Below are 24,531 nucleotides of genomic sequence, written 5' to 3'. Positions count from 1 at the left end.
ATCAGTTCAATACGCGTCAGTAAGGAAAGTTTCATAGCAATTTATTAAACTGTGCGGGTAATTGGCAAGCATTAGATTTAACAACACTTGGACCCTATCGGCGACGCCTAAATTCATACATAGTATGTCTACAAGTTGTGGTAACTAGTAACAACCGAACTTACTTGTCCGCAGAGGTTTGACCTATAATATGTAAATGTCCTACTTTGGATTACCATTTCCCTGCATAGTATACGTTATATCTACGGAGAACTATCTCTTGGCTGTAGTTAAACTAATTAATTGGCCATTTAAGATCAATGACGACAGTTGAAATTTACTTATTACTTGTTGCTAAAAGTCTTCTTTATTGTTAAAATTGTTTAATAGCTTCTATGATACATGTAACCAACTATAATGATTTAAATGAAACAACTTACGACTCTGTATGACAACAGCTGCTTTGTTGGTGTCCACGTTTTCTTTGTTCCCTGAACCTGAATCGATGCTGTCTTGTGACGTCATTCTTCTCAATATCTTCGCCTTTATCATTGCTTTATTCTTATTTGGAATACCTGATATGATAAATAAACGTTATTTTAAGATTTATCAGTCAAACATATTATAAAACTAAGTCCCCTGCCGCGTTTGTAATTCTGAGCGCGATCTCAAAAACTACCGAACGTATTTCGACGAAGTGAAATTTGGTAGATATTAAAATTCAACTATTTTTTGGATTTTATCGCGGTTTTTACATTTTAATTTTCTCCCGACGTTTCGAAGACTTTGCAGCCTTCTTAGTCACGGGTTAGAAAGATAAATTGCCATATAGTTTAAGACACTGGGTAGAACATAGACAACTTTTTTTCCGGAAAGTATATAGCGGAACTAATATTCCGGAAAAATCAATTACGTAGGCGAAGTCGCTAGCGAAAGCCAGTTTAATATATATTAATGATATTTGTAACCGTTCCGATGACGAATATCATACACCAGATGTAAAACCAGCTCTTGCCCACGTAAGTATAAAAAAGTACCAAGACCTTCCCAAAATACAAGTACCATTATGTTCTTTTTGTGATAGAAGTCTGTATGGTATCCAGAACATGTATCAGTTCCACGAATTTTGTCTTACTTAATCTATTCAACGTTTGCTGCATTTACGAACTTGCATCATTGAAACTTTCACATCGATATAGATAGGAAAAAGTAAAATTGTTACACCTATATTCGCATAATATTAAGTCGCATCAATAGCGATCGGCGCACGCCATGATACCGCGGTTAAAGCCGCCAATTCTCTCGCTATTGGTGCTAATCGAACGAGCCAAATCACACTGGAGCGTAGTGACGAGACTATTCGCGGTTTGGCCATAATAGGTCCATGTTTACTAACTGTGGAGCTTTAAAGCAGTGGCTTACCTGATCAGAAACAAGCTCTATATTATGATGGATCGCCGTTTAGAACCAAACTATATTTCGAAGATATTGAAAAATGGAATGTATAGGATTATGTTCATAAATTGTAACACGTTATAACTTTACTTAATATAAGTACCATCAGAAAAAAAATCCCTAATGTTATATAATCTTACTAATATTATAATCGTGCTTATCTTACTCATATTAAAAATGCCAAAGATTGTAAAAATGTTTGGATGTTTGTTAGAAGTAAATGCAAAAACAACTGAGCAGATTTAGATGTTATTTAACTTATGTGTAGACCACGTTCTGTTTTAACATATACGCTACTATTTACCCCGGTAGTTTGCTTCCATAGAAAATAATATAATTTTTAATCCAATTTTTTATATAAAGCGACGTTGACATCGTACATTTTAGGATCTTTTGTAGAGGAAAAGGCAGAAAAATAAAAGCCAGGAAAAAACAATGTTTCCACTTATACTAAATCCTCGTCTAAACCGGACCATTTAAGTAATCGAAAAGGCGACGAACCCATTCTTTTGGAAGAGTTTTATTAGTGGACGGTACTTAATGTCGTTTGGAAAGAGGTATTACTGGACATTTTTATTAAAGAATTTACATAATTGCATTTAAAAATATAACGTTGAATTTTTTATCGAAAACCATTCGGCCATGAAGACTGTCTTTCTCGTATTATGTTAACCTAGTACTTATTGAGGGAGCTTAACGCAATATGAAATTAAAATAGAAACGTTTGTTGCCATTAAATCTTTTATCATACACAACGATGGTTAACGAACCTTATAATGTGTTATAGGGACTCATCTAATTTATTTGTGAAGATCACTGCTATTCAATTCTGTCAATTTGTAGTTTACTGTTAAATTTACCAGGTTTCTGATGTTTTCGACTATCTTGCTCCATCTGTTCCCGCTGGAACTCCCTGGCGAGCTGCCGCTGCCGCTCCTGCAGGCGGCGCCGGGTGAGCCAGCCGCGCACGTGCCGCTGCAGCGTCAGCACCGAGATGGCCATCTGCGCCTTCAGCCGCTGGTAGTAGCGGCGAGCGAGCCACCGCCTCACGCATGCTTGCACCAGAATTATCTTTCGGATCTAAAAAACGAGTAATTAAATTATGAATTATTAGCGCGTTCAAAAAAACAAACAACCAAAAGAATAAACTCTTCAGCTTTACATAAAAGTATTGACGTGCATTCTTTGAAAAATAATTTTCAACCTTCAATTTCAAACATAATTTACTGTTTCCAGAGTTACTTTGTGAAGTTTGTCATTGCCAATTAATATGACGTATTTATTTTACTCATTGTGATATTTCTCAGTAATTTACTGTCATCAATTGAGTACAACTGGATTTTTATATCATAATATTAAGAAGTAGGTATTTTTAGAGTTTCACGGTTGAATGTTGCTAACGGAAACCTATTACAGGCCTATTACCATCACTGCACGTCGCTGCTACGTCTTTAGAACTCTATAGTTTTATACCTTAATAGGTAGTGAACCAAAAAATACGCAGAATGTGTTTTATTAAAATAGCGGATATACGAGAATTATTTATAAAGAAAAACTTTAAATTAAAATGTATAGTCTCTATGTAAAAACAAATTTAAAATATAAAAAGATTTCCGTAATGTTTTGGGATACGGCTTGGTAATATAGAATCTATTATAAAATAAAATGCTTTATTCATCACGTAGGCGAACATAGTTGTACTTATGATAAGTCAAGGTACATGACAATATTTAATTATTACTTAAAATCGCTTATATAACTAAACACTATTTATGTTGGACATACAATAAATAAAAACCAATAAAGTAAACAAAGAAGCCAACTCGGGCTGGCAGGAAAGAAGAAATAAAAAAGATATGTTAAGTATACAACAATTGCTAGAAGGGATAATTGTGTTGGCTGGCGAGGGATAATCACGTCATCAATCGACATTATATCTGGACCTGCTTACCATCAGGTGCAGGGTTGTCTCTTTACCGTGGCATTATACAACAGCATGAATTACTACCTTAAGAACATAAAAACACACAGACGTACAATAAATTACCGAATAATGTGAAAGACAGTGAAAGTGTAAATACTTTTAAAAATAAACTTAAGCTACATATTATGGCGACGAGTAACAGAGACTAACTAATATTCCTACTTTAAGTTATAAATTTATGTATCTCATCATAAGTGAAATGAATTATATTTCTTATGAGAATAAAGTTCCTTAAATCTAAAATAAATACCTATAATATTTAAAATAAATAATGTGTTACATATATGGTAGTGTTGAACACTCAAAACGCGACCTTATCGCAATTACTCGGTATTAAAATGGCATATCTTGCACAGATATTTGAAAGTCTAAGTTATAAAGTTTATTTTTTTATCACTGGCGGTCTTGCTTATATTGGGTATAACATATAATGTTACGTATAAGTACCTGCTCTTCATATATTCTCGCAAGTCGCTCAACGTGGTAGTACTTCAAGAACACTTTAGACTTGCCAAGTGCCCATCCGTCCATTTTTAACCTCAATAGCAAGAGCCTACATGTATCGCGGTTGGGCTTCACTTCTTCGTCGTAACTGAATGCTAGGAAACTGTATCTGTAAATAGAAAAGGGGTTTTAAATTCGTGGCAGATCTAAACGAGGATGGTTACGAATATCTTGCAATTTTAGTAAACTCGTACTGATGACTTCATGATATCAATGTAATATTGATATGTAATATTAAAAGCTTATATTATAATATTCCTAATTCCTATTAGTCCGAAATTTTAAGAAAAATATATTCATTCTATTTGCTATCACAATCAACTTTCGTAATCAGTTGCGACAACGGAAATATTTTTATATTTTAAAATAGATCGATGATATTTCAATAAATCTATTACGATATTAATAATAAATAATCGATAAATAGATTTTAATTTATTCACTGTCATTGACACTGCATTCATTCATTGTTTTTAGAAAATAGACTTGACTTGATGCATATTTAAATATTATTTAAATAAAATTTGTTTATATTATAATGATTTTGATTCATAAGCCACTATCATTTGTCATTTATCACTTCAATCATTTGTAAGTATATAACAGTTAAGAGCAACATAGTAAAGTTAAAATTTTTACTTTTGTCTAAACTCACCTTTTCAAAAATTCATCAAATGTCAATCTATGAGAGAATCCATTTTGTCTAATTCTGATAGTTTCAAGTACTCCAGTGTATCGAAGTTGTTTCAGTATCTTTGCCGAGTCGAAGTGTTTTGGAGACCTCGAGTCATTGGGTTTTAGACATCTGACGAATTGAGGAGTTCCGCTAACCATCTTCTGGAGGAGTTCCATCAGTGAATATCGGAAGTATGTGGATACTGTCTGCTGCGCTCGCGACTGTGACGCCAAACCACGGCTATTGAAGCGGTCCTGTAATATTAAACGACTTTACAGATCTGAAATATTATTTGTTACATAATTAACATTGAAATAGTGCAGTTATTGAAACACGTCAAATTTATCCATGAAAATTAAGCGCCACATTTCATAGTTGATACCATGCCATAAGTATATCAACTAGCTCACTCATTCAGTCTTTTGCTATTGCACTTCACAAATAGCTGTCATAACTAAACTCTATAGATATTTAACAATATTTACCCGTGAATCCTCTGATGGACTCTCCAGACTTCTATCCATATCTCCTTGCAATGGGGAGTATAGGTTCCCTGTCTTCGTGATTGGACATTGGAATAAAAACCTGATTATATCGTATTGGCTTTGTCGCATCAACTGCACCACTTCTGGGGGTAAGAAGTTGCGATTCTTCTCTAAAAACCCATCAGCTTGGTAAACTACGCGACCAGCAAAGTGATGAATCGCGAAGCATATAGCATCTGACTTTGGTCTGACGTAGTATTTACTTTTGACGTTGTTGTGGAACTTTTCTAAAAAATTAAAACAGTTATGAAAAAGGACGCCAAGGCAGTATTTCTATTATAATTGCAACAATAATTACCAATTAAAGTCCGATCGTTAGAACGAGGAAAACGACTCTCTTCATCAAGCAAAGCCAACAAGCCCATCGGCCTCGATAATAACATATCTAGAACAGGTCTATTATCAGAGAACTCAATGAGGTCTACCGGTACACCCTCCGCCATATATTCCTGTTGCTCCCAAGTAAATATGTGCTGGTTGAAATAGTATTGAATTTGCTCATTAGCGATGTTTATACAGAGTTGTTCGAACGAGTTCTTGTTAAAGTTCTCGAATCCGAAAATGTCCAGTATTCCAATAGAGAGTTGTTCGTGACTGCAAGAAAAGTTGTATCATTGGCCTGTTACAAAGTTGTTACAATGGAGTTAGACATCCATACATGTCATTAATATTTATACATTTGTTTCTGAAGCATTAATTGTTCATGTTTTATACATTGGATAGGTATAAATAGAAGCGGGAAACGATGATTTCCTCAATGCCTTTACTATTACTAAATTAAATATTATATAGATAGAGTTATACGTACGCATTTGGTCTATTTTGACATAGTAACGCGTTAATTCTCTCCACAATCCTGTCAAACGCTCTGGCGTATAAACCACGGGCGGTGGCATCTCTCGCGACGGCTGCTTCAGTAGGCGAGCTATGTCGAGCGATAGTTTCGCCCCTCGCTACCACGGTACTACTAGTCAAACATTCCCTTAGATCTCCTGTTTCAACTCCCAATAAACATGACGCTGCAAAAACAATGTTACGTATAAACACGGAAATAAAAGTAGTTATTGTGTTGCTTTCTTCAGTAATGATATCTACAACAAAGGACTTAATGCACATCATTATCGTGACATTAGTACGCCGAGCTCACCTCTGTGTAACGGCGCCGTGTCGATTATAGTTGCTTTATTGTCCGTGTTATCTTCACCGGCGGTCTCGCCGAATTCTATGTCCCCGAGATGGAGTATTGCTGCCAGCATTTTATATATGATTTGAACTTCCTCTTCTTGGAAGCCGACCACCTATATCCAATATCGAAATAGCATAGCAGTTATGATTCACATATTGTAATTACTAATAAAAGAAAACTTGCATTAATTTCTATATAGTATATATTTAATAAATATCAAAGAAAATCAGAGAAAAAGAACTTTGAAATTTGGAACAACTGCAATTCCGAAGAGTAATTTAATTAAATTTCATTATTTTACCTTGAAAGCTTGATTGAGTTGGCGCCAACGATGAACATTGTGCTCTCTGTGGACTACAGAAAGGGGTTGCAAATATCGATGTCGCGACTTCAATTGTTCGTCAAGATAAAACTTCCTCCAGCGGCCTTCGCTTTCCAGTCCGTCGTAAAGATAGTAGAAGACGTGGAAATTACTTTCACCTCTGAAAGTAATATTTTGACATCAGATATTTTAGTTTTATAAATTAATATCACAGTATAATCAATGGTCATCAAGGGCCATCCAGAAAATATATTTTTTATATTATTTCATAGTTTAGTCGAGTCCCAAATCAGCAGTACCGGTGTATCATTAGCCAGTACTGAATGACTTTAAGTTGCTGACTTTCTTAAAACATAAAGCTCGGGTATATAATCAGTATTCTACGACGTCTCTAAAGTATGAACAATAGTGTATATTATAAATTTCAACTAGCATTTATCTCCCGCAACTATATACAGCTCAATGAATGTGGAGATTCTATAATCTCCACCTACCTATACGTACCTATGTACGCAATACGCATATTTATAAGATAATCGAAGAAACTGAATGCAGTTTGAGCTCTCTGTAATGTAATTATCTCAAAAGCCGTTGTGGTAATCTAAAAAAAAATATTCAATGAAAGTATTTGAAAAATTACTTACACTGCTTGGTGGACCACCCTAGACTGTTCTAGAAGATATACGGATATCCTAGCTCCTGATATCCTCCCCACTCTCATCATTGACAAATCTAGATATTTTCCAAAACGAGAACTATTTGCATTTATCCCTGTTCGCGCGTTGCCAAACGATTCCATAATTGGATTTACTTGCAGAATCTTTTCTTCCAGGTTGCGATTTTGTGTCTGAAAATATATTTTATTAATAAATATTTACATGGTTTTATCTAAATCTGCTAAACACGCGCGCCGATAATGTACCTGTGTTTCTATGTACACGATCGTTGATATCTTATCTCTGCGTGGGTATTATTAAATTTCTTTATTAATAAGCTAGTATTAACACTAGAGATGATCGTTAATCTACGAGTAAACAGTTTCTCGCACGAGGTCAGGCGGCCTGCAGTCGCCGGGGTAAAAACTCCAACTTAAATACGAGGCGAAACAATTGAACAAGCCGGTCGGATAATTGCACCCACAGTGCAATCACTTGTTATTAGACAAGTTTAACACTTCAATAAAGTATTGATTGTTCCAAATTATCCACGCGTAACCCTTTTGAGGACTTATTAATTAAGCAATAAGCTTTAGTTTTGTAAAGCTATTTATTGTTATTTTTTTCTCCTCGTATTTGTTTGCTTACATATAACTAAAACGGGTAGCAATATCAGAGGAGTTTATCTTTATAACTAGCTTATGTAGTAATTGTTTAACCTACAATAAATTGAACTGTTTAATTGCTGTTATTACCTTTGATAAAAATACTAGCTGCTTTAATAAAAGATTTGCGGATTCAGTTTTGCCGGCGCCGCTTTCCCCTGATATAACAATGGCTTGGTGTTGTTTCTGGTGCATGAGCGCCTGGTGGGCCGCGTCCGCCACCGCGTAAATATGTGGCGGATTGTCTGATCTACACCGGCCTTGATATATTTGCTGTGTCTAAAATAATTTCATATATATTAAGTATATATTTATAGTTAAATATCCAACTTAAAGAGAAAGTTGTACATTAAAACAAATTAATAAGATATAAATGATTTCAATTAATGGTAAATATAAGGCAAGGCACGCATTTATTACGGCAGTGAAAGATTTCTAAGATTTCGAAATGAATAATTTATAAGAAGAAATTTATTAATAACGCAATAAAATAGCCACTATGCTCATGCACACCTTTGTCGTGTAAATTCCTACATCAGTAAAAGGATTTACAGCAACCAGAATATCTCCGATGTATGTATATATTTGATTCTGATTGTATCTTTTTTGCAGTTGTTCAACTATAGCGTCTTCAGTTAGAACTTCTAATGTTGCTAAATCATCTGTATACATTTTTTCCGGTTTTGCTTTTCGATGCGATTTCAGTTTGCCTCTTTTCGTTGTTGCTTCAGGAGCTCGACAACTTCGACCTTCGGCTCTCTGTCGTTTAATCTCTGCTTGGAGCTCCTTACGGATCTGAATATATATTACGATAGTTACAATATTTGTAAGGCACTAATTAGATAGAGCAATATTGATTCCAACTATGTCATTTGTAAAAATGTTGACAATACCTTGTCCTCAAAACTACTGACGGCGAGTAGCAGAGGATGTTCCAAAAGTTCTCTCGCAAACGGCCTTTGGTTCATGTCTTTTATCAAACAATCTGCGATGAAGTCTGTGAGTTGTGGTGAAAACATTTCTGGGTGGGTCAAACTAGGTGGAGGGTTACGTGGAATTTGGAACAAAGCCCTCATCGGATGCAGTCCTGACAATGGAGGTTCACCTTCGGCCAGCTCAATGGCCGTAATTCCCACCGACCACACATCACACCTACAGTCATACGATTCATCCAGCTGTTGTTCACATGCGATAACCTGAAATTGAATAGTGTAACCTTAAACCATATCATAATCACGAAATGAGATCAGTGTTACTTTCAAAATTCTGTTGACATTGTATTACGGTCACTGCAATAATACGCTTAATGTAGGACAGCAAATGAATACTTTGCGTTTATGATTGAATATTATATATAAAGTGAATTTGTAGTTTACCTCTGGAGCCATCCAATATGGCGTGCCCACTGAAGTGTTTCTCCTTGCCGCTGTGGCCGCCAAATGTGATGAGACACCAAAATCGACTAGTTTGACCTCGGCGTCTTCGGTCAAAAGAATGTTGTGTCCTTTGACGTCACGGTGCATGCATCGATGCGCGTGAAGATGTGTCAGCGCTCGCACAGTCCCTCGCAGTACGTACGCGAGCTGCGGCTCAGTTATATTACTGCCGCGAGCGCGCATGCCAGCACACAAATCTGTTACCGAGCCACCAGTGCACAGCTGCAATTTAAACACACATGAGGCTATTGTCACATTTACAAAACATATAAATATGAAATGTCACCGACCTCCATAACAAACCAAATTTGATCATCGTCAGAGCTGGCGCCGCGTTTTAAAAATAGACCAAAAAACTCAGGAATATTGGGATGACTAGACAAGTCACGAAATACGAGAAATTCCTCTTCAATTTCTTCTATATTCTCTGTGATGTTTTCCAATATCTGCAAATTAATATACATTTAAATTTCTTTCTTATAAGGTTTAATTTACGCAATATTATTATAGTATTCATAAAAAAGAAGCCTTTATATCTATACATTGTTACGTAGCCTTGACACCAATGCTAGAGTACGCTTGTGATAACATCCATGCAATCAATTACAAACGAAGTGTTAACAATACCACCATAAAACTCAGTGACCTATGCTTTATTTACTTGTTCACTCAGATGTGTCTATATACGCCAACATTCACGGCGTTTACTTTAATTACCTTCGTAATTCATCGTGCAAAGAAGAGGTTTTCATCAGACACTCATTAGTGCGTAATCTTTACATTTATTAAAATAAACTGCCGTTTATGAGTCTCGAACCATAACCATTTTATGGTTTATTATTTAGAGCATTTTAATAAGTAACAAAAGTTGCTACAGGTCGTTGTTTCTCTGCCATATCTCCATCATTGCTTATGAACGCGCTTTGAACCTTTTAAAGCTATGCGGCGTAGGTCACGTTTGTTTCGAAATTGGAATATCTAATGCCAAATAACGTCTTTGTTTTAAAATGTTGCACTATACATTGTAGAGCTGATATAACGTGCGCTGACGTCACGGCGTGTACCAGATAAGGTCAACAACTTTTCCTGTGACTAACTAGCGGATCTGTGGAGGAGTTGTAGCACGCGGACAATAATTTTATCAAGACAACATATTATACTTGACCACTTTTTATACAATAGGCTTAAATTTTATTCTGTAGATTAAAATGCGATAGTTCCTTACTACAGTTTATCGCGTTTCTTTTTATTGTTTCTGACAAGACCTTTTGTTGTATGACCTTTTCGTTTTACGACTCCAACAGAGGACTTACGATACTTTATTTCATTTTTAATAATGGAGCATTGGGAAGCTTGGTATTTACTAAATGCTTCATTTATAGAATCATTATGTATCGTTTGCTGTAATTTACCATTACCTACCTTAACAGCAACTCGTCTGCCGCTCTTCTTGTCTCTGGCGCAGTAAACCTCGCCGTAGGTGCCTTCGCCGATCAGCTCCTGCAGCGTGAACCGGTCCCGAGGATCTGCTGCCCGGTCCAGTTCCACGTGCTGGGACAGCCCGCGGTACGCCATGTCGCTCCGCATGGCTCACGGATTGTTAGTACGCATCTGCAAGCAATAATCAGATTTATTCTTCCGTAGTCTAATAAATAAAAACTAATTTCATGTTTTGGTGGCTAAGGCATCTCGCAGATGCTGTATACTTTTTGCCGTGGCATCGTCTGTACGGGGCCTATGCATATTGTCTGGGGATACTGCTAACTGCAAATCCCTGTTAGTCCTAATTATGAAAAGAAAGGCCTTTCTCTCTAGATACTTCTAAAGTAAAAGCTAATACTTATTTATGTTTTGCATTATATGATATAATAATATTTATTATATGTATAACTGTCAAAAAGGTTTAATAGTTGTTAGTATACTAGCAATGTACAAAACTGCCAACTAAATTCATTCGATTGGCTGCGGTGGAAAGAAATAATGAATGGAACGGTAATTAAATATTGAATAACAACTTTTCGATACTTGTATATCCGGATAGATAAGTTACATAATGCCCATTAATATGTTGATTAGTACCAAAATATGCCGAATATAGCGGTATAAGCCTCATTCCTGGTTTTTATTTGAAAAACTAGAAAGTGAAATTTATATTATCCATTTAATATAATAAAGTGACGAAATAAAAGTAGCAGATTAGGTATTAAAATGTATGGTAATAAATAAGTGATATGCAAATCACCGCATAATAGAATAGCTACCTGCTTGAAGTTAATTGACGGTAAGGTAAGTACTTGTTTAATAAGGTGTTCCTGTATTAGTCGCCAAGAAAGTACTCGGTATTTATAAATGCATCGAATAATTATTGTTTTTGGTATGCGTGTTTACACGAATGTTATTATGATACCGATATGCCATATCGGTATATACCTACCCACATTTGAACACGAATAATACAATAATCTCTTAAAAAATGAGAAATTATAAACAGTAGAAATCTAGAAAAAGTTATAACGCACTGTGAGTAATAAATAAATATATGCAGCTAAAGAAACTATAGATACATTTTCATTGTTGGTATGAAAGTGGTAATGGTCAGAACGGAGAGTTTTATATGTTATATTAATATTAATGATTTCATAAACGTTAACCGTTTACGTTGATCTTAATCTTAGAAATCTACATTCAATATTATGACCGATTGTTAAAATGTTATTTGCGTTAACAGAAACGCGTTCGCTTGATCTCATATTCAAAGTTTAGGTTACTGATTTGCGCTGTTTGATTCGATTGTTCCAAATGCGGTTACATTTCTAGAATTTCTGATTAATATAATTTCACGCATAATATCACCGCATAATCGCATTATTTGCATGTCCGAAATTTCCAATAGATTTTAGATATTATCGGTAATGATATTCTGCTACACGTCAAATAAATTTGATGCTTTATTGACTTGTTAGTATTGATGATTTAATTTTGTCGAGCTACTTTGATTCGCGTGTGGAATAAATTAGTTTTTAGGCGTAAAAATTTACATAATTAACCGAACATAAAAAAATATTGCATTAATAATTTGGACCGTCGTAAACTTATCGTCTTTTTCATTATGCAGGTCAGTAATTTAATTTATGCTACTTTTGTAACCATCATAAATATTATTTTATTTCCTTGTTATTCTACAATTCAGTTGCAATAACCACCTTTGCTGTGGTATTTATGTAAGAACAGCAGGAAGAATTTATTATTTAATTACTATATAAAAACATTATCCGGCGTAAATCGGAAACAAGGATTGTCGTTGTATTCAGTTTTTATAAGAATATTATAAAAAAGGACACTGATTACTAGTCAATTGTGGTTTAACCAATAAATAAGTCACTCATAATCAGTAATTGGCCTTATCCTTGTTGATGGTATGACAATTCATGTATATATTAGTGTCATGTGTATTATCATAAACATATATAATATAATAATAATATCAGCCCTGTATTATATACTTGCCCACTGCTGAGCACGGGCCTCCTCTACTACTGAGAGGGATTAGGCCTTAGTCCACCACGCTGGCCTAGTGCGGATTGGTAGACTTCACACACCTTCGAAATTCCTATAGAGGAACTTCTCAGATGTGCAGGTTTCCTCACGATGTTTTTCCTTCACCGTTAAAGCGAACGATAAATTCACAAAGAATACACACATGATGTGTGTGCCCTTGGGATTTGAACCTGCGGACATTCGTCTCGGCAGATCGTTCCATACCCAACTAGGCTATCGTCGCTTTTATCATAAACATTACCTAAGACTTTATTCATTACGCCTATTTGCCAAAATGCTGCTATCATTGTATACTTTACGGTTAATGTCATGGAGTAGTTGCACTACTTTTTAAAAAATAATTTATTAAAAATGTAAAAATTAACATCTCACGGATTTTTTTCCAAATCTATGCAGTAATAAGTTATAAAAGTTTGAAATTAGAATTATTAATTAGAAGGAGTAGCTGTCAAATAACAGTAATAGCAAACCGTGACGTACCTAGTGTCACCGGCCATGTTACTGCGTGCTTGAGGAAGAGATGGCGCGATAACTCTAGCACGTTGCCACCTATGCTCACAAAATATTTCGATTTTTCACCTAAGTTTGGTGGTGACTTCAAAGACGATTTACTTTTACGTATTTTTTTCGGTTATATAGATGAAATGATATACATAATTAAACATAGGAAACGATCCTATTGTAAAAAAGTTGTTTGATCAAACACTAGTTTCCGTTGCACATAACGTTTTCCACTCAGAAGAGTGTGTTACAATATCGATGTCAAATTTGAGGAGCCGCAGTGTCGTAACTTAGTGACGTGACAATATTTGCACAGTAAACACTTTATGTAAAATTTGCTATGTAACTTACTTTAAGGTGATTCCGCGGTTGCAACTTGCGAGTTTAATAATTGTACATGCCGGCATGTCTTAGCTAGTGTCACGCGAGTACGTATATTGTGACATACTTTTGATATATTAACTTTATATTTAATGAACTATTTCGTTTCTATATCACCCATTATAGCTCTATAATTAACTGCTTAACGTGTTTCTTGTTCGATGTATTTTTTAAGTAAAACAGGCACCTAAACCAGAGTCTTGAACATATTTATAAAACCATTCCATATTTAAATTCTTAAAATTTCTATTGTTATTGACTTAGCTTTATTCCGTTAGTATTTTATCATTAGTACCTAACAGGTCTTATATGTGGGAATGAGTTAATTATATTTCAATACCATGGGTGATGGTATACAATTGTGCATTGTATTTTTTGTATTTACAATGTTGTAAATTATGTATGTGGATGACTTTATGGACGTATTACGATTTATGGATGATCTACAAGATCAACTGAGAATAAATAAGGTCGGTGACATATTGTCATTTCTTTATTGTTGATGATTGTGGGTGGCGGTCATCAGTTACCATTAGGTGACACTTAGCGGTTAGCTTCTCCATTAGAAGTGATTAATTTCACCCACCAATATACCCACTATGTATGATGGTGCAAAATTAGAATGTGGTCCAATGAATGGCACTAAGTTTTTGACCCCGTAACCGATTCACGATTAGTTCCCACTGTCAATCATAACATTGCCTTTACCAAGTCTTTGCGCCACATCACCGTTAGCGATTCAACGGCAGATGGTGTAATTGAAACGTACACGGGTTATTTAATCTGTGTGCAATATTAACAATACTCTGTTAATAAGATACTTCCTAACCAACCTATTAACACACTTGTCATTTTACGCATAATTATGCATAAATATAAATAAACGTTTTAATCCTTTAGAAGAGGAATGATGTAATTTCAATGACTAATAAATATTTACAGTTCATTAAGTACACAAAAGAGATTTTTGATGGGTATCTTTAAAAGGAAACACGATTAGTTTGCTTTTGAATTTCCTGTATTATGCGATGTAACAAAACAGATTTTTTATTGTGCAACTAGAAACTAACCCCAGTTAGTTATCTGTATGGGTAAGATGATGAAGATTGCACTTCGTTTTAAAAGAGAATGTCCATTTTTCTATGGAACTTCGTTGCGCTACGAAGGATTTTATATGACAGTGAAATTAAAAGAGAAGTGACTGGAAACGGTAATTAGAATAATCATTTTATTAGGTGCTTAATTGTGTTAATTATAGTTTTGTTTATATTGTGGCAAAAGATGTGTGAAGACGGAGGTCAGAACTATTTTCATTTAATTATAATATGTCTTCAATGTTGCACAAAATTATTATTATTAAGGAAAATATTACTTTTTATGACACAAAAAAGTTGGAAAAAGATTAAGTGACAGGTGGAACACCTTGTCTAATTAAGTAATCATAAAATTAACTAATGGCGTTCGAATATTCAACGTACAGAAAGCCTTAGAAATTTTGAAGCCATAGGCAGGATGTCTTTCTACAATTCCTTAACGCTAATAAAAAACAAAAATGAAAATCACATATGCTGACAATCAATTTACCGCTAGGGTATGTCATTCCTACGGCCCCTGAATTTGGTATGAAACCAAAGAAAAGTGATTAGGAAGTGAATGCAGAAGGGTAGAACAATTGTTAATCCAACGTCACTTTGCTGTTATTTTGTCGTCATATAAAAGATGGGAAGCAAAAACAAGTAACACTTTTAATATCACATAATATAGGCAGTATCTATCGATCGTGTGCTCATTGGAGCGTCGAAGCAGACCGTAATCCATCATAATATAGACACCAGCAATTAGTCCGCACAATGCACCGCAAACACGGCCATTAAAATATTTTCATGCAAAAAGAGGTCTTGCTCTGTGTGACTGACGGACGGACGCGATGTCGCATCGGAGCGACACTTTCACTGTTTGTTTCTGTCACGAATCGCGCGGTGACAAATCGGCCATTTCTATAATTTACAATCGAAATGTTATAAAGAAAATTGATGCGCAATTTATTACCAATGTAATACCGTGGTTTAGGGCCTTAACTATTATATTTACTTTTCAATTTGTAGTTCATTATAATTATAGTATTTTATTTACATTTGTGTAAATAAAGCATATTTCGTGATATAATTGTTTTAAATATTTTACAACTTCATTTAAATACACATACACACATCATCACGCAGTTATCCTCGAAGGGGTATGCAGAGGTGCAACCAAGGCACCCACTTTTCGCCGAGTGCGTTCCGTCCCAGGATGTGATAGGGGGCGAGCCTATCGCCATATCGGGCACAAATTCCAGACTCCGGGCTAATATTGAACAGAAAAACCCAAATTTCACTTTGACATTTCATTTCTTTCATTTAAATATTTTAGTCTATTTTGAGACTTTGTGATCAAGTAGCTGTTGTATACGTAACACAAGTAATTAATAAATCTAACCTAAACTTAAACGTTGTATTGTGCGATTATGGTGATGAAATTTACATTGTATTTAGCATTCAATTTACTTTTAAACTTTTAACAACCTGTTTAAAGTTCAATGGCTTTTTAAACTTCTTTCAAAACAGAATAAAGAAGTAATTTAATAATACTTTAAATTGTATTATTGTGCCGGTATTTTGTTGACGCAACACGTAATGTTACAAAATGTTTTGCTGATTTCTGAAGACTTTAATTATATTTTATCATTCGATGTTGTTCGCGGGTTCATCTAGGGGAAAGATGTCCGGGATAAAAGTCCCGCTATATATTTTTTTCCCAAGATGTATAGTAGCTTATCTCCTTTCCGGGGTCTTAACTATCTCCATACCAAATTTCATCGTAATTCGTTCAGTTTTTTTTTGCGTTTATCGCGTTTAGACCAAGACGACGGGGGACTGTTTTATAATATGTAGAGATATTAGAAAATTAATATTAAGTTACTATAATCTTATATTTAACATCTCACTTGATAATAAGATGATTATTGCACAGGTGCACACCTACGTGAATATGACTGTTTCAGATAACTGTGTCAATTGAACTACATACTAAGATAGACCTGGTCTGAAAATACCCGATGCATGTATATTAGTTTTTAAGTAATACGGGTTCTAGCGTCTCGCAAAAAAGCAAGTTTATTTGGTGAATAAAACTTTAACGAAAAACCGTACAAGTAACTCGGTTAATCGATTACTGACACTTGCCAATGAACTGTGACGTCCTGTTTCTTGTTGTGTCTTTGTTTTTCGGCGCGGGCAAGATTCTAGGTCCCGATAATTTAGTTTAACTAATAAATAAATTGGCGAATGCAATACGCTTATGTATTACTTACGACTTAGCCTACGCTTCTAGGGATAAAATGCGTCAGTGTGTGCGTTAAAACATTGTAACCAGAGTAATTATTGGACATAATAAGGCTTAACATCTCATGTCTCACGATGGCGAGCGCAATGAAATACCAAACTATACTTTGTAATTCAATGCGTTGTATGGTGTTTATACTGTTTATGGACGGTCGTATCGCTTACCATCAGGCGAACGGCAATCTCGTCGCGCCATTCAAAGCCATCCAAAAACGTAGACTTGACATTATTACGTAACTTCGCCAAAAACATTTATAATATAATGTATGTTTATAGTTTATCACACATGCCTAGATTGTAATTAATGAAAACAAATTTAGTTTTGAAGATGTTTAATTTCCGTCAAGTTATGAGAGGGCAATGTGGTTTCACACACTATTTTAAACACAATGTTCAACAATCTTCCCATGTTCAGGCGGTCGTATTGTATTTTAATAATAGCAATTGAAATTTCCTGTTGAAGGTTAGGCGGTACTTTCCATTTGATATTCCATCGCGGAATAGTACAGTTTACCAGTTTGAAATAATAAATTTAAAAAGGGTTAAACCTTTGCAAATTTCGGCTAAGCTACATTTTTATTGTTTTCTTATTAGTACATGACGTAGGTTCTATATCACTGTTATAATAAAATTAATTTCCAAATGTGTATTGTGATCATGAATCAATCATCCGACAACAAATAATTTAATTTTACACAGTCGATCAAATTGCTACAAATTATTTTTCACCATGTTGTTATGATAAGCTATGGCCGCAAAACCGTTTAAAGACTATTAGATATGAAAACTTGTTAATTAAATTAAACATTGAAAATAAATATTTGTTTATCGCAATAATAAATTGTATGTCTATACAAACATAAAACTAAGAAACAACTAAGTTCACCATCGTTAAAATCATCTGGTTGATACCGTACGCGATCTAATAAAAGATATTGAAATAATGACGTGTGAAGATAATAATGACATCTACTCTGTTGCGGAGACCAGAACATTACCTTTCGGTTGGTTCGTGTTAGTTGATAGCCAATTTGAAATATCGACGTCAATAAGCGAGATAGTGAAGCCCATAGCCGTGAACGAACATTTCTTTTATGGTGTAAGTAATCAATTTGATACTTATAACGCGGCGAAAGCGTGAAGCAAAATACTAATATTTTGTCAACAAGCGGAGCCGTACTAAATAGTTGCAACTTTCTGTACTAACTAATCAGATTGGTCGACACAAAAACCTTCGAGCTCGTGTACTAAATGTAAGACAATGGATTTAGAAGCTTTGTTGATTCAATATTGTAGTACAACGAAGCCTTTGAGGTGCATAATGCAATCCCTTCACAGCATTATAGAGTATCTCATAATGCTTGACCACGGCCGTCGGAACAGTCTGTCTGACAGATGGCATTACGCACCCACATTGCCGTTCAAGCCTCTAAAGTGCTCGCTGCTCGGGGCTCTCTACCGAATACAAACTGCCACCAATAACATAGAAGAATTCTGCCGTACAAGTATGATAAAAAAAAAAAAAAGTGTATGTCTTAATCCATGAATTTCTTTTTTTTTCTCTTATATTACACACCCTCTCATAAATTTTATTTTGTAACACACCGTTAGTTCAGCATGCAGTAATAAATTTTGGCCGTAATTATAATTTAAAACATGATCTTTTATCAAGCTATGACAGCACGTTGTAAATGACCCGACAAAAACTTAGTGTATCTACAACGAAAGGTATGTATTATATAATATTATGTATGTCATTAGATTTGTTTTTATGCCACTGAATGACGAGTCAAACAGGTGAATCGTCTGATGTTCGATAGGCCTTTCCATTCAGAAGCAATACCACTTAGAAATTTTGTTCGGCACTGTAATGGGATTCGTACTCCGTGGAATTAGATATTGTCTAACGATAGATGATTGCTTGCTTGCTAGTAGAAATAGGCTTTAAGTCCGTATCAACTCAGTTTGGTGGTAGGTCTCTTGTATGCGAGAGGCCGTCTGGGTTGGTACCAAATAGTGTCTTTTTCTACTGCTGTGTTCCGGTTTGAAGGAAATTGTTTTGAACCTAATTGTAGTCGTTGTAAGACCTAAAATCTTAGGTCTCGGGTGATGAGCGTAGTAGAGTGCCACGCAGTACCTAAATTAAAACAGTATGGTGTTACACCAGTAAGCGATACGATTGCCAATAAACACCAGTTTATTGGCAATCGTATCGCTTACCATCAGGCGAGCGGCATGCTCGTCTCATTATTCACTGCATTAAAAAAAGTCTAGCTTTGAGGGATCGACCATGTAGTGTTTGACATAAACATGCATGGTATGTATTTAATCGTCTAACGGATTAATGTGAACCACGATGCGTGGTTGGATCAGAATGTAAGACTGTATCGGCGGAATAAGCCCTAATTGCTATAAATATACTGTTAGGATCATAGTAACATTGTTACAGGTAAGAGTAATAATTTTGTGTGGCGATGTTTTGTGCATATAGTAATAATGTTCAAGTAGACAGTTACTTATATCCGTCTAATTGTATTGTGTAACTCGCAATAAACCGAAACCAAAACTGGTCGAAACAAGTTCTTACGCTTCCTAGTCTGTCGACATACTGCCGTAATGCGAACCTAAAGAACGGATATCCACAGTATAATAATTACCATTAAAGAGAAATGGAGGCCTCAACGAATGTCATCTTTGTTGTTCTAGTGGGAAATGGCATGTCGGTCCCTATATTAAGATCTCTTAGTTGCGAACTGTTTTTCTGACTCTGTAGTCTAACCCCCTTATTCATAAACGTTTTTTTATCTAAAGACGGAGTAAAGCTGTGATAACAAGCCTGTTTCTCAGTGCCCAACGGATCTGAGAAATAGACATAGGGCCGTTGTGATTGGTTATTATTGTTGTATTTCAATATTAGCCAATCACAACGGCCCTACGTCTACGCACTGCGAAGACTGCCATGCCGTCAGCACTGAGAAACAGACTTGTTATCACAGCCTTACTCGGTCGTTCGATAAAAAACGTTTATGAATAAGGGGGTAAGAGGTTAGAATAGGGGAAGCAAGTATGGTTCTAAGTTGATTCTGATGTTTGGTATCTAGATAACTGTACCTGAGAAGTAAGATATGCGATCATGACGGCATGAGATGGGAATAAAGGGGATTTTTTCCAGTATTGCCTTCGTAGTATGTGTCTAAGGTCTCTTTATAAGGTATACCTTATATTTAACAAATCGATTATAAATGTTTGACTTTTTAACAGTATTTTTTTTACTTTACTTAAATATTTATATAATAACAAAGCAGGTAAGCACATAGTGTATGTGTGTTTAATGTTTTCGGAAATCCTTAATCTGTCTCAATATGAAAACGAAGTCAATGTCAAACAGCAAACGGCCTTGTTTTGGGCGACATCGGTGCGCATTTTGTTCGTGCCTTGCGGATACGTTAATTACCTTAATTCAATGACATTGATTTTGAGTATTGATAGGAAATCGAAACCTTGTGAAATATAAATAAGCAGTTGGCATCAGTACCTTACAGAAATTAGTAATTTTAATTGCTACTTGACTCCACTGTGGGCTTTTGTGACGATTAACAAGATGAGTATCACAGTTTTAGAAATCAAATGAACAAACAGAAGATAATACAACCATAAATATATTAATCTCTCGCAATTCACAGATAATGTAATACAATGTTAATGACTTTTTCATGCGTTTACATTTTTATTTGTAACTTATCCGGTTTATCTTATCGTGTGATTGCCTATAGCAAAGCATAGCCGTTGTAAATCGATCATTAGCAACGGTGAGCAGTGTCACGTTCTTTCGATGCTATGCCATTTGCATGCGACGTATAACATGCTTGTAAAACGTGCTACCTTGTTATAGGCAAGGACGTATTATCTATACTATTATATAAGGCTGAAGAGTTTGTTTGTTTGTTTGTTTGTTTGTTTGTTTGAACGCGCTAATCTCAGGAACTACCAGTCCAAACTGAAAAATTCTTTTTGCGTTGGATAGCCCTATGTTCGTGGAGTGCTATAGGCTATATATCATCACGCTATACCCAATAGGAGCGGAGCAGTAATGCCTAATCTCAGGAACTACCGGTCCGAACTGAAAAATTCTTTTTAACTACCGGTCCAAACTGAAAAATTCTTTTTGCGTTGGATAGCCTTATATTCGTGGAGTGCTTATAGGCTATATATCATCACGCTATACCCAATAGGAGCAGAGCAGTAATGGCTAATCTCAGGAACTACCGGTTCGAACTAAAAAAATCATTTTGTATTGGATAGCCCTTTGTTCGTGAAGTGCTATAGGCTATATACTTATATCATCACGCTATGCTCAATAGGAGCGGAGCAGTAATCGCTAATCTCAGGAACTACCGGTTCGAACTGAAAAAATATTTTTGTGTTGGATAGCCCTTTGTTCCTGGAGTGCTATAGGTTATATATCGTCAGGCTATGACCAATAGAAGCGGAGCAGTAATGAAACATGATGCAAAAACGGGGACAATTTATTAGTTTTGAGAGCTTCTGTTGCGTGCGCTGCGTAAACGGTTAAAGTTATGCAACTATAATGTATGACGGGATTGTTCCTCTTAAAAAGTTCTTCAATATTATATCATAAAACAAAAGTCCCCCGCTGCATCGGTCTGCCCGAACGTGTTAAACTCAAAAACTACCCAACGTATTAGGATAAAATTTGGTATGGAGACAGTTTGAGACCCTGGGAAGAACATAGGCTCCCGGGAAAATATATAGCGTGACTTTTATAACGGAAAACTTTAGCCCGACAAACTTTATAACGCGGGCGGAGCCGCGGGCAAAAGCTAGTTTATTCATATTTACGCACTGCATATTTCACTGCAATATGACGAAATTATTGTTAAACTTATGATCAATATGCATAATCGTTATCAATCTGCTATTTAACTTCATGCGAAACGTGCAATACGGTGCAAAAATTTACAATCTTATGGTATTATGATAATATAAACCAATTTTGAATGAAAATGTATACTCACACATAAAACTCTCACAATTATACATTCTATCGCAATGTTATTATTAAGTGTATTGCTAAATATTGTTGGTAATGATTTGACACACGCAGTCGAAATGCTAAGCCGTTTTTTAAATTATAGCTTGAAAGTATGAAATCTGGTGTAACGTATTGTTTTTCCGTGTAGTATGGAACACTGTTTGTGCAATATTTGTTTGTAATCGACTATCACGATTGCCATATAACAAAAAGCTGTTCCATTGTTAAATCTGATTCGACATCTAAAAACCTCCACGTGGGTTAATTTTAACTAACCAGAAATGTAGAAATTATCTCCATGTATCGTAAAGTATACACGCCGGTCCTTTCACAATTCTAATGTTATTTAGTATGTCGGAATGGAAACAAAATGCGAATGCAGAATAAGCCGCAGATTTATATTCACTTGAGTAAATTCAAGTTATTTAGATCGATCACAAAACTGGAATTATCCTTTGCGTTCACTTGCATTATAGCCGCTATAATGTTTACGAGGGCAGTTGTTAAAGCCAGAGTACATCTTGAATTAATTTCTCAATTTATGTAGGTTTATTGACAACTCGTGTTCATTTATGAAAGTAGTTTGGATATTTGGAATACGACCCAACAGTACTTGTGTAGTCTTTTGATTTCTAATAAATAAATAACCTAGAACATCTCGCAAATTACAAAAATAAATAACAATATTCTTCAATACAAAGACTCGCTGCAGAGTTATTTCAACAGCGAATTACAAAAAGGACTCGACAACTTCAGCCTTTGTTTCCACTTTATGACCCTAGGGCACTAAAGTCAGTTGCTACGTGAGGCTCTGTCGCTCCGATACTTTTTGTTAGAAACCAATATTTATTTATAACAAAGTATAAAGGGAGTGTCTATCCTACTTTCCAATGTTAATGTGATAGACTAATTTAAAACGCACGAACTATACAGCTAGTTCATTGATGCGCACTTCCTTTAGCAAGCGTGCTTTATTATGCAAAACTTAACCGTACTAATGGAGCGTGCGTTAGTGGCACTTAAATCGAGGCTGATGCACATTTGCAAACGGAAAATAAATATGTGTTAAGTAAACAAATTATTCGAACGTTGCCCCTTATAAAAACACGTTCGATGATTGACGATGATGCTGCTATTTCGTCAGGCCATTTGGTTGGAATCGCAAAAGGTAATGTAAAAATTAAAGTGATTATTTGGGTCAAATAAACTTCTCTAATAAAATATCATACCTAAGAATTGTGTGAAGGTATGTGAAGTTTATTATTTAGCACCAGACCAGTAGTGGACAAATACCCTCTTAGTATACGAGAAGTTTCGTTCAGATGAGTGAAATAGTATATATGGCATTATTAATTTTAATATGAAAAAATGAACTTTTATCACCTTATTAGTTCAGTAGCAAAGTAACTACTTGATTCAATTCGGTTTGATTGATAACTTTGTCATATTATTCGTAGATAAAAAATATAATTACAACATACCAAAACCATTTGAATATCGACCCGATCTACATCCTCAATGAGACCCGTTTACCAGACATTGTAACTGGTTACCGTCGAATAAAAAATGGATTATTAATAAATTGATAACATTTTTTACTCATTCAATAGAAAGAAAGAAATTTATAACTGGAAGAATAAAGCATACGGGAAACATAAACGCAAATCTTATATTATTTAACAAAAGCAATTATTGCAACAACAATGGACCTCCCATGGAAATAGAAAACAGTGTTACATTAATTTATTATTTATTTATTTTATGTGTCCATTATTTTGGTACAAATAATATTAAGAAGGCTACAGTCAAACACAGTCTAAAGGTTTATCTAATAAACATTGGTGCATATTTATTATTTACGAATAACTCGTGACTCTTTAATTGAAAAATTAAAATTGCATTTTGTGTTAATTTCGTAATTGCTCATGCATATTTATTATTCGTGATTATCTTATCCTTCGAAATAAGGACTTTATGTTTGTCAAAACATTCATAAATATTAATATTATGAAGTTGAAAAGCCATTACCGGGAGATGAATATCTAAGCATGACCACTTGTAATAGACGCTTGGCCATAAAGTGTTTAGTAAATAGCAACTCTTGTGTGAAAACATAGTTGCTAAATGTTTTATCTATAATTGTCGCATTGTCGGAAGACATTTTCAAATAAAGCTTTTGTTTTAAAGGTCAAAGTTGTTTGCAATGAAATAATGTTTTAATGATTGTAAATTTACATTTTTGACGGC

The 24,531-nt window shown here is 35.0% G+C and overlaps 1 protein-coding gene across 4 annotated transcripts in view; it reads right to left on the bottom strand.

Moving 5' to 3' along the window:
* Positions 1–24,531, bottom strand: part of LOC115446756 (myosin-IIIb) — a 43,583-nt gene that overhangs the window by 4,842 nt on the left and 14,210 nt on the right. For 3 of the 4 annotated variants that reach the window (XM_030173536.2, XM_030173538.2, XM_030173539.2), the window contains exons 2-17: positions 10,831–11,019; positions 9,699–9,854; positions 9,349–9,630; positions 8,866–9,168; positions 8,486–8,767; positions 8,063–8,251; positions 7,296–7,498; positions 6,631–6,811; positions 6,291–6,441; positions 5,952–6,162; positions 5,442–5,737; positions 5,084–5,370; positions 4,578–4,852; positions 3,866–4,031; positions 2,295–2,514; positions 420–554 (exon numbers count right to left, since the gene is read on the bottom strand). In XM_030173536.2, coding sequence (XP_030029396.2) covers positions 420–554; positions 2,295–2,514; positions 3,866–4,031; positions 4,578–4,852; positions 5,084–5,370; positions 5,442–5,737; positions 5,952–6,162; positions 6,291–6,441; positions 6,631–6,811; positions 7,296–7,498; positions 8,063–8,251; positions 8,486–8,767; positions 8,866–9,168; positions 9,349–9,630; positions 9,699–9,854; positions 10,831–10,995 — 3,502 coding nt within the window. In that variant the 5' untranslated portion in view covers positions 10,996–11,019. Of the gene's footprint in view, positions 1–419; positions 555–2,294; positions 2,515–3,865; positions 4,032–4,577; positions 4,853–5,083; positions 5,371–5,441; positions 5,738–5,951; positions 6,163–6,290; positions 6,442–6,630; positions 6,812–7,295; positions 7,499–8,062; positions 8,252–8,485; positions 8,768–8,865; positions 9,169–9,348; positions 9,631–9,698; positions 9,855–10,830; positions 11,020–24,531 lie in introns of those variants that run through there. The other variant, XM_037442746.1, reaches the window with a different exon arrangement.

Source organism: Manduca sexta, chromosome 25 (genome assembly GCF_014839805.1).
Source record: "Manduca sexta isolate Smith_Timp_Sample1 chromosome 25, JHU_Msex_v1.0, whole genome shotgun sequence".
Taxonomy (NCBI): Eukaryota; Metazoa; Arthropoda; class Insecta; order Lepidoptera; family Sphingidae; genus Manduca; species Manduca sexta.
The sequence above is the reverse complement of the archived record's forward strand: the minus strand, read 5'-3'. Positions and strand labels throughout refer to the sequence as shown.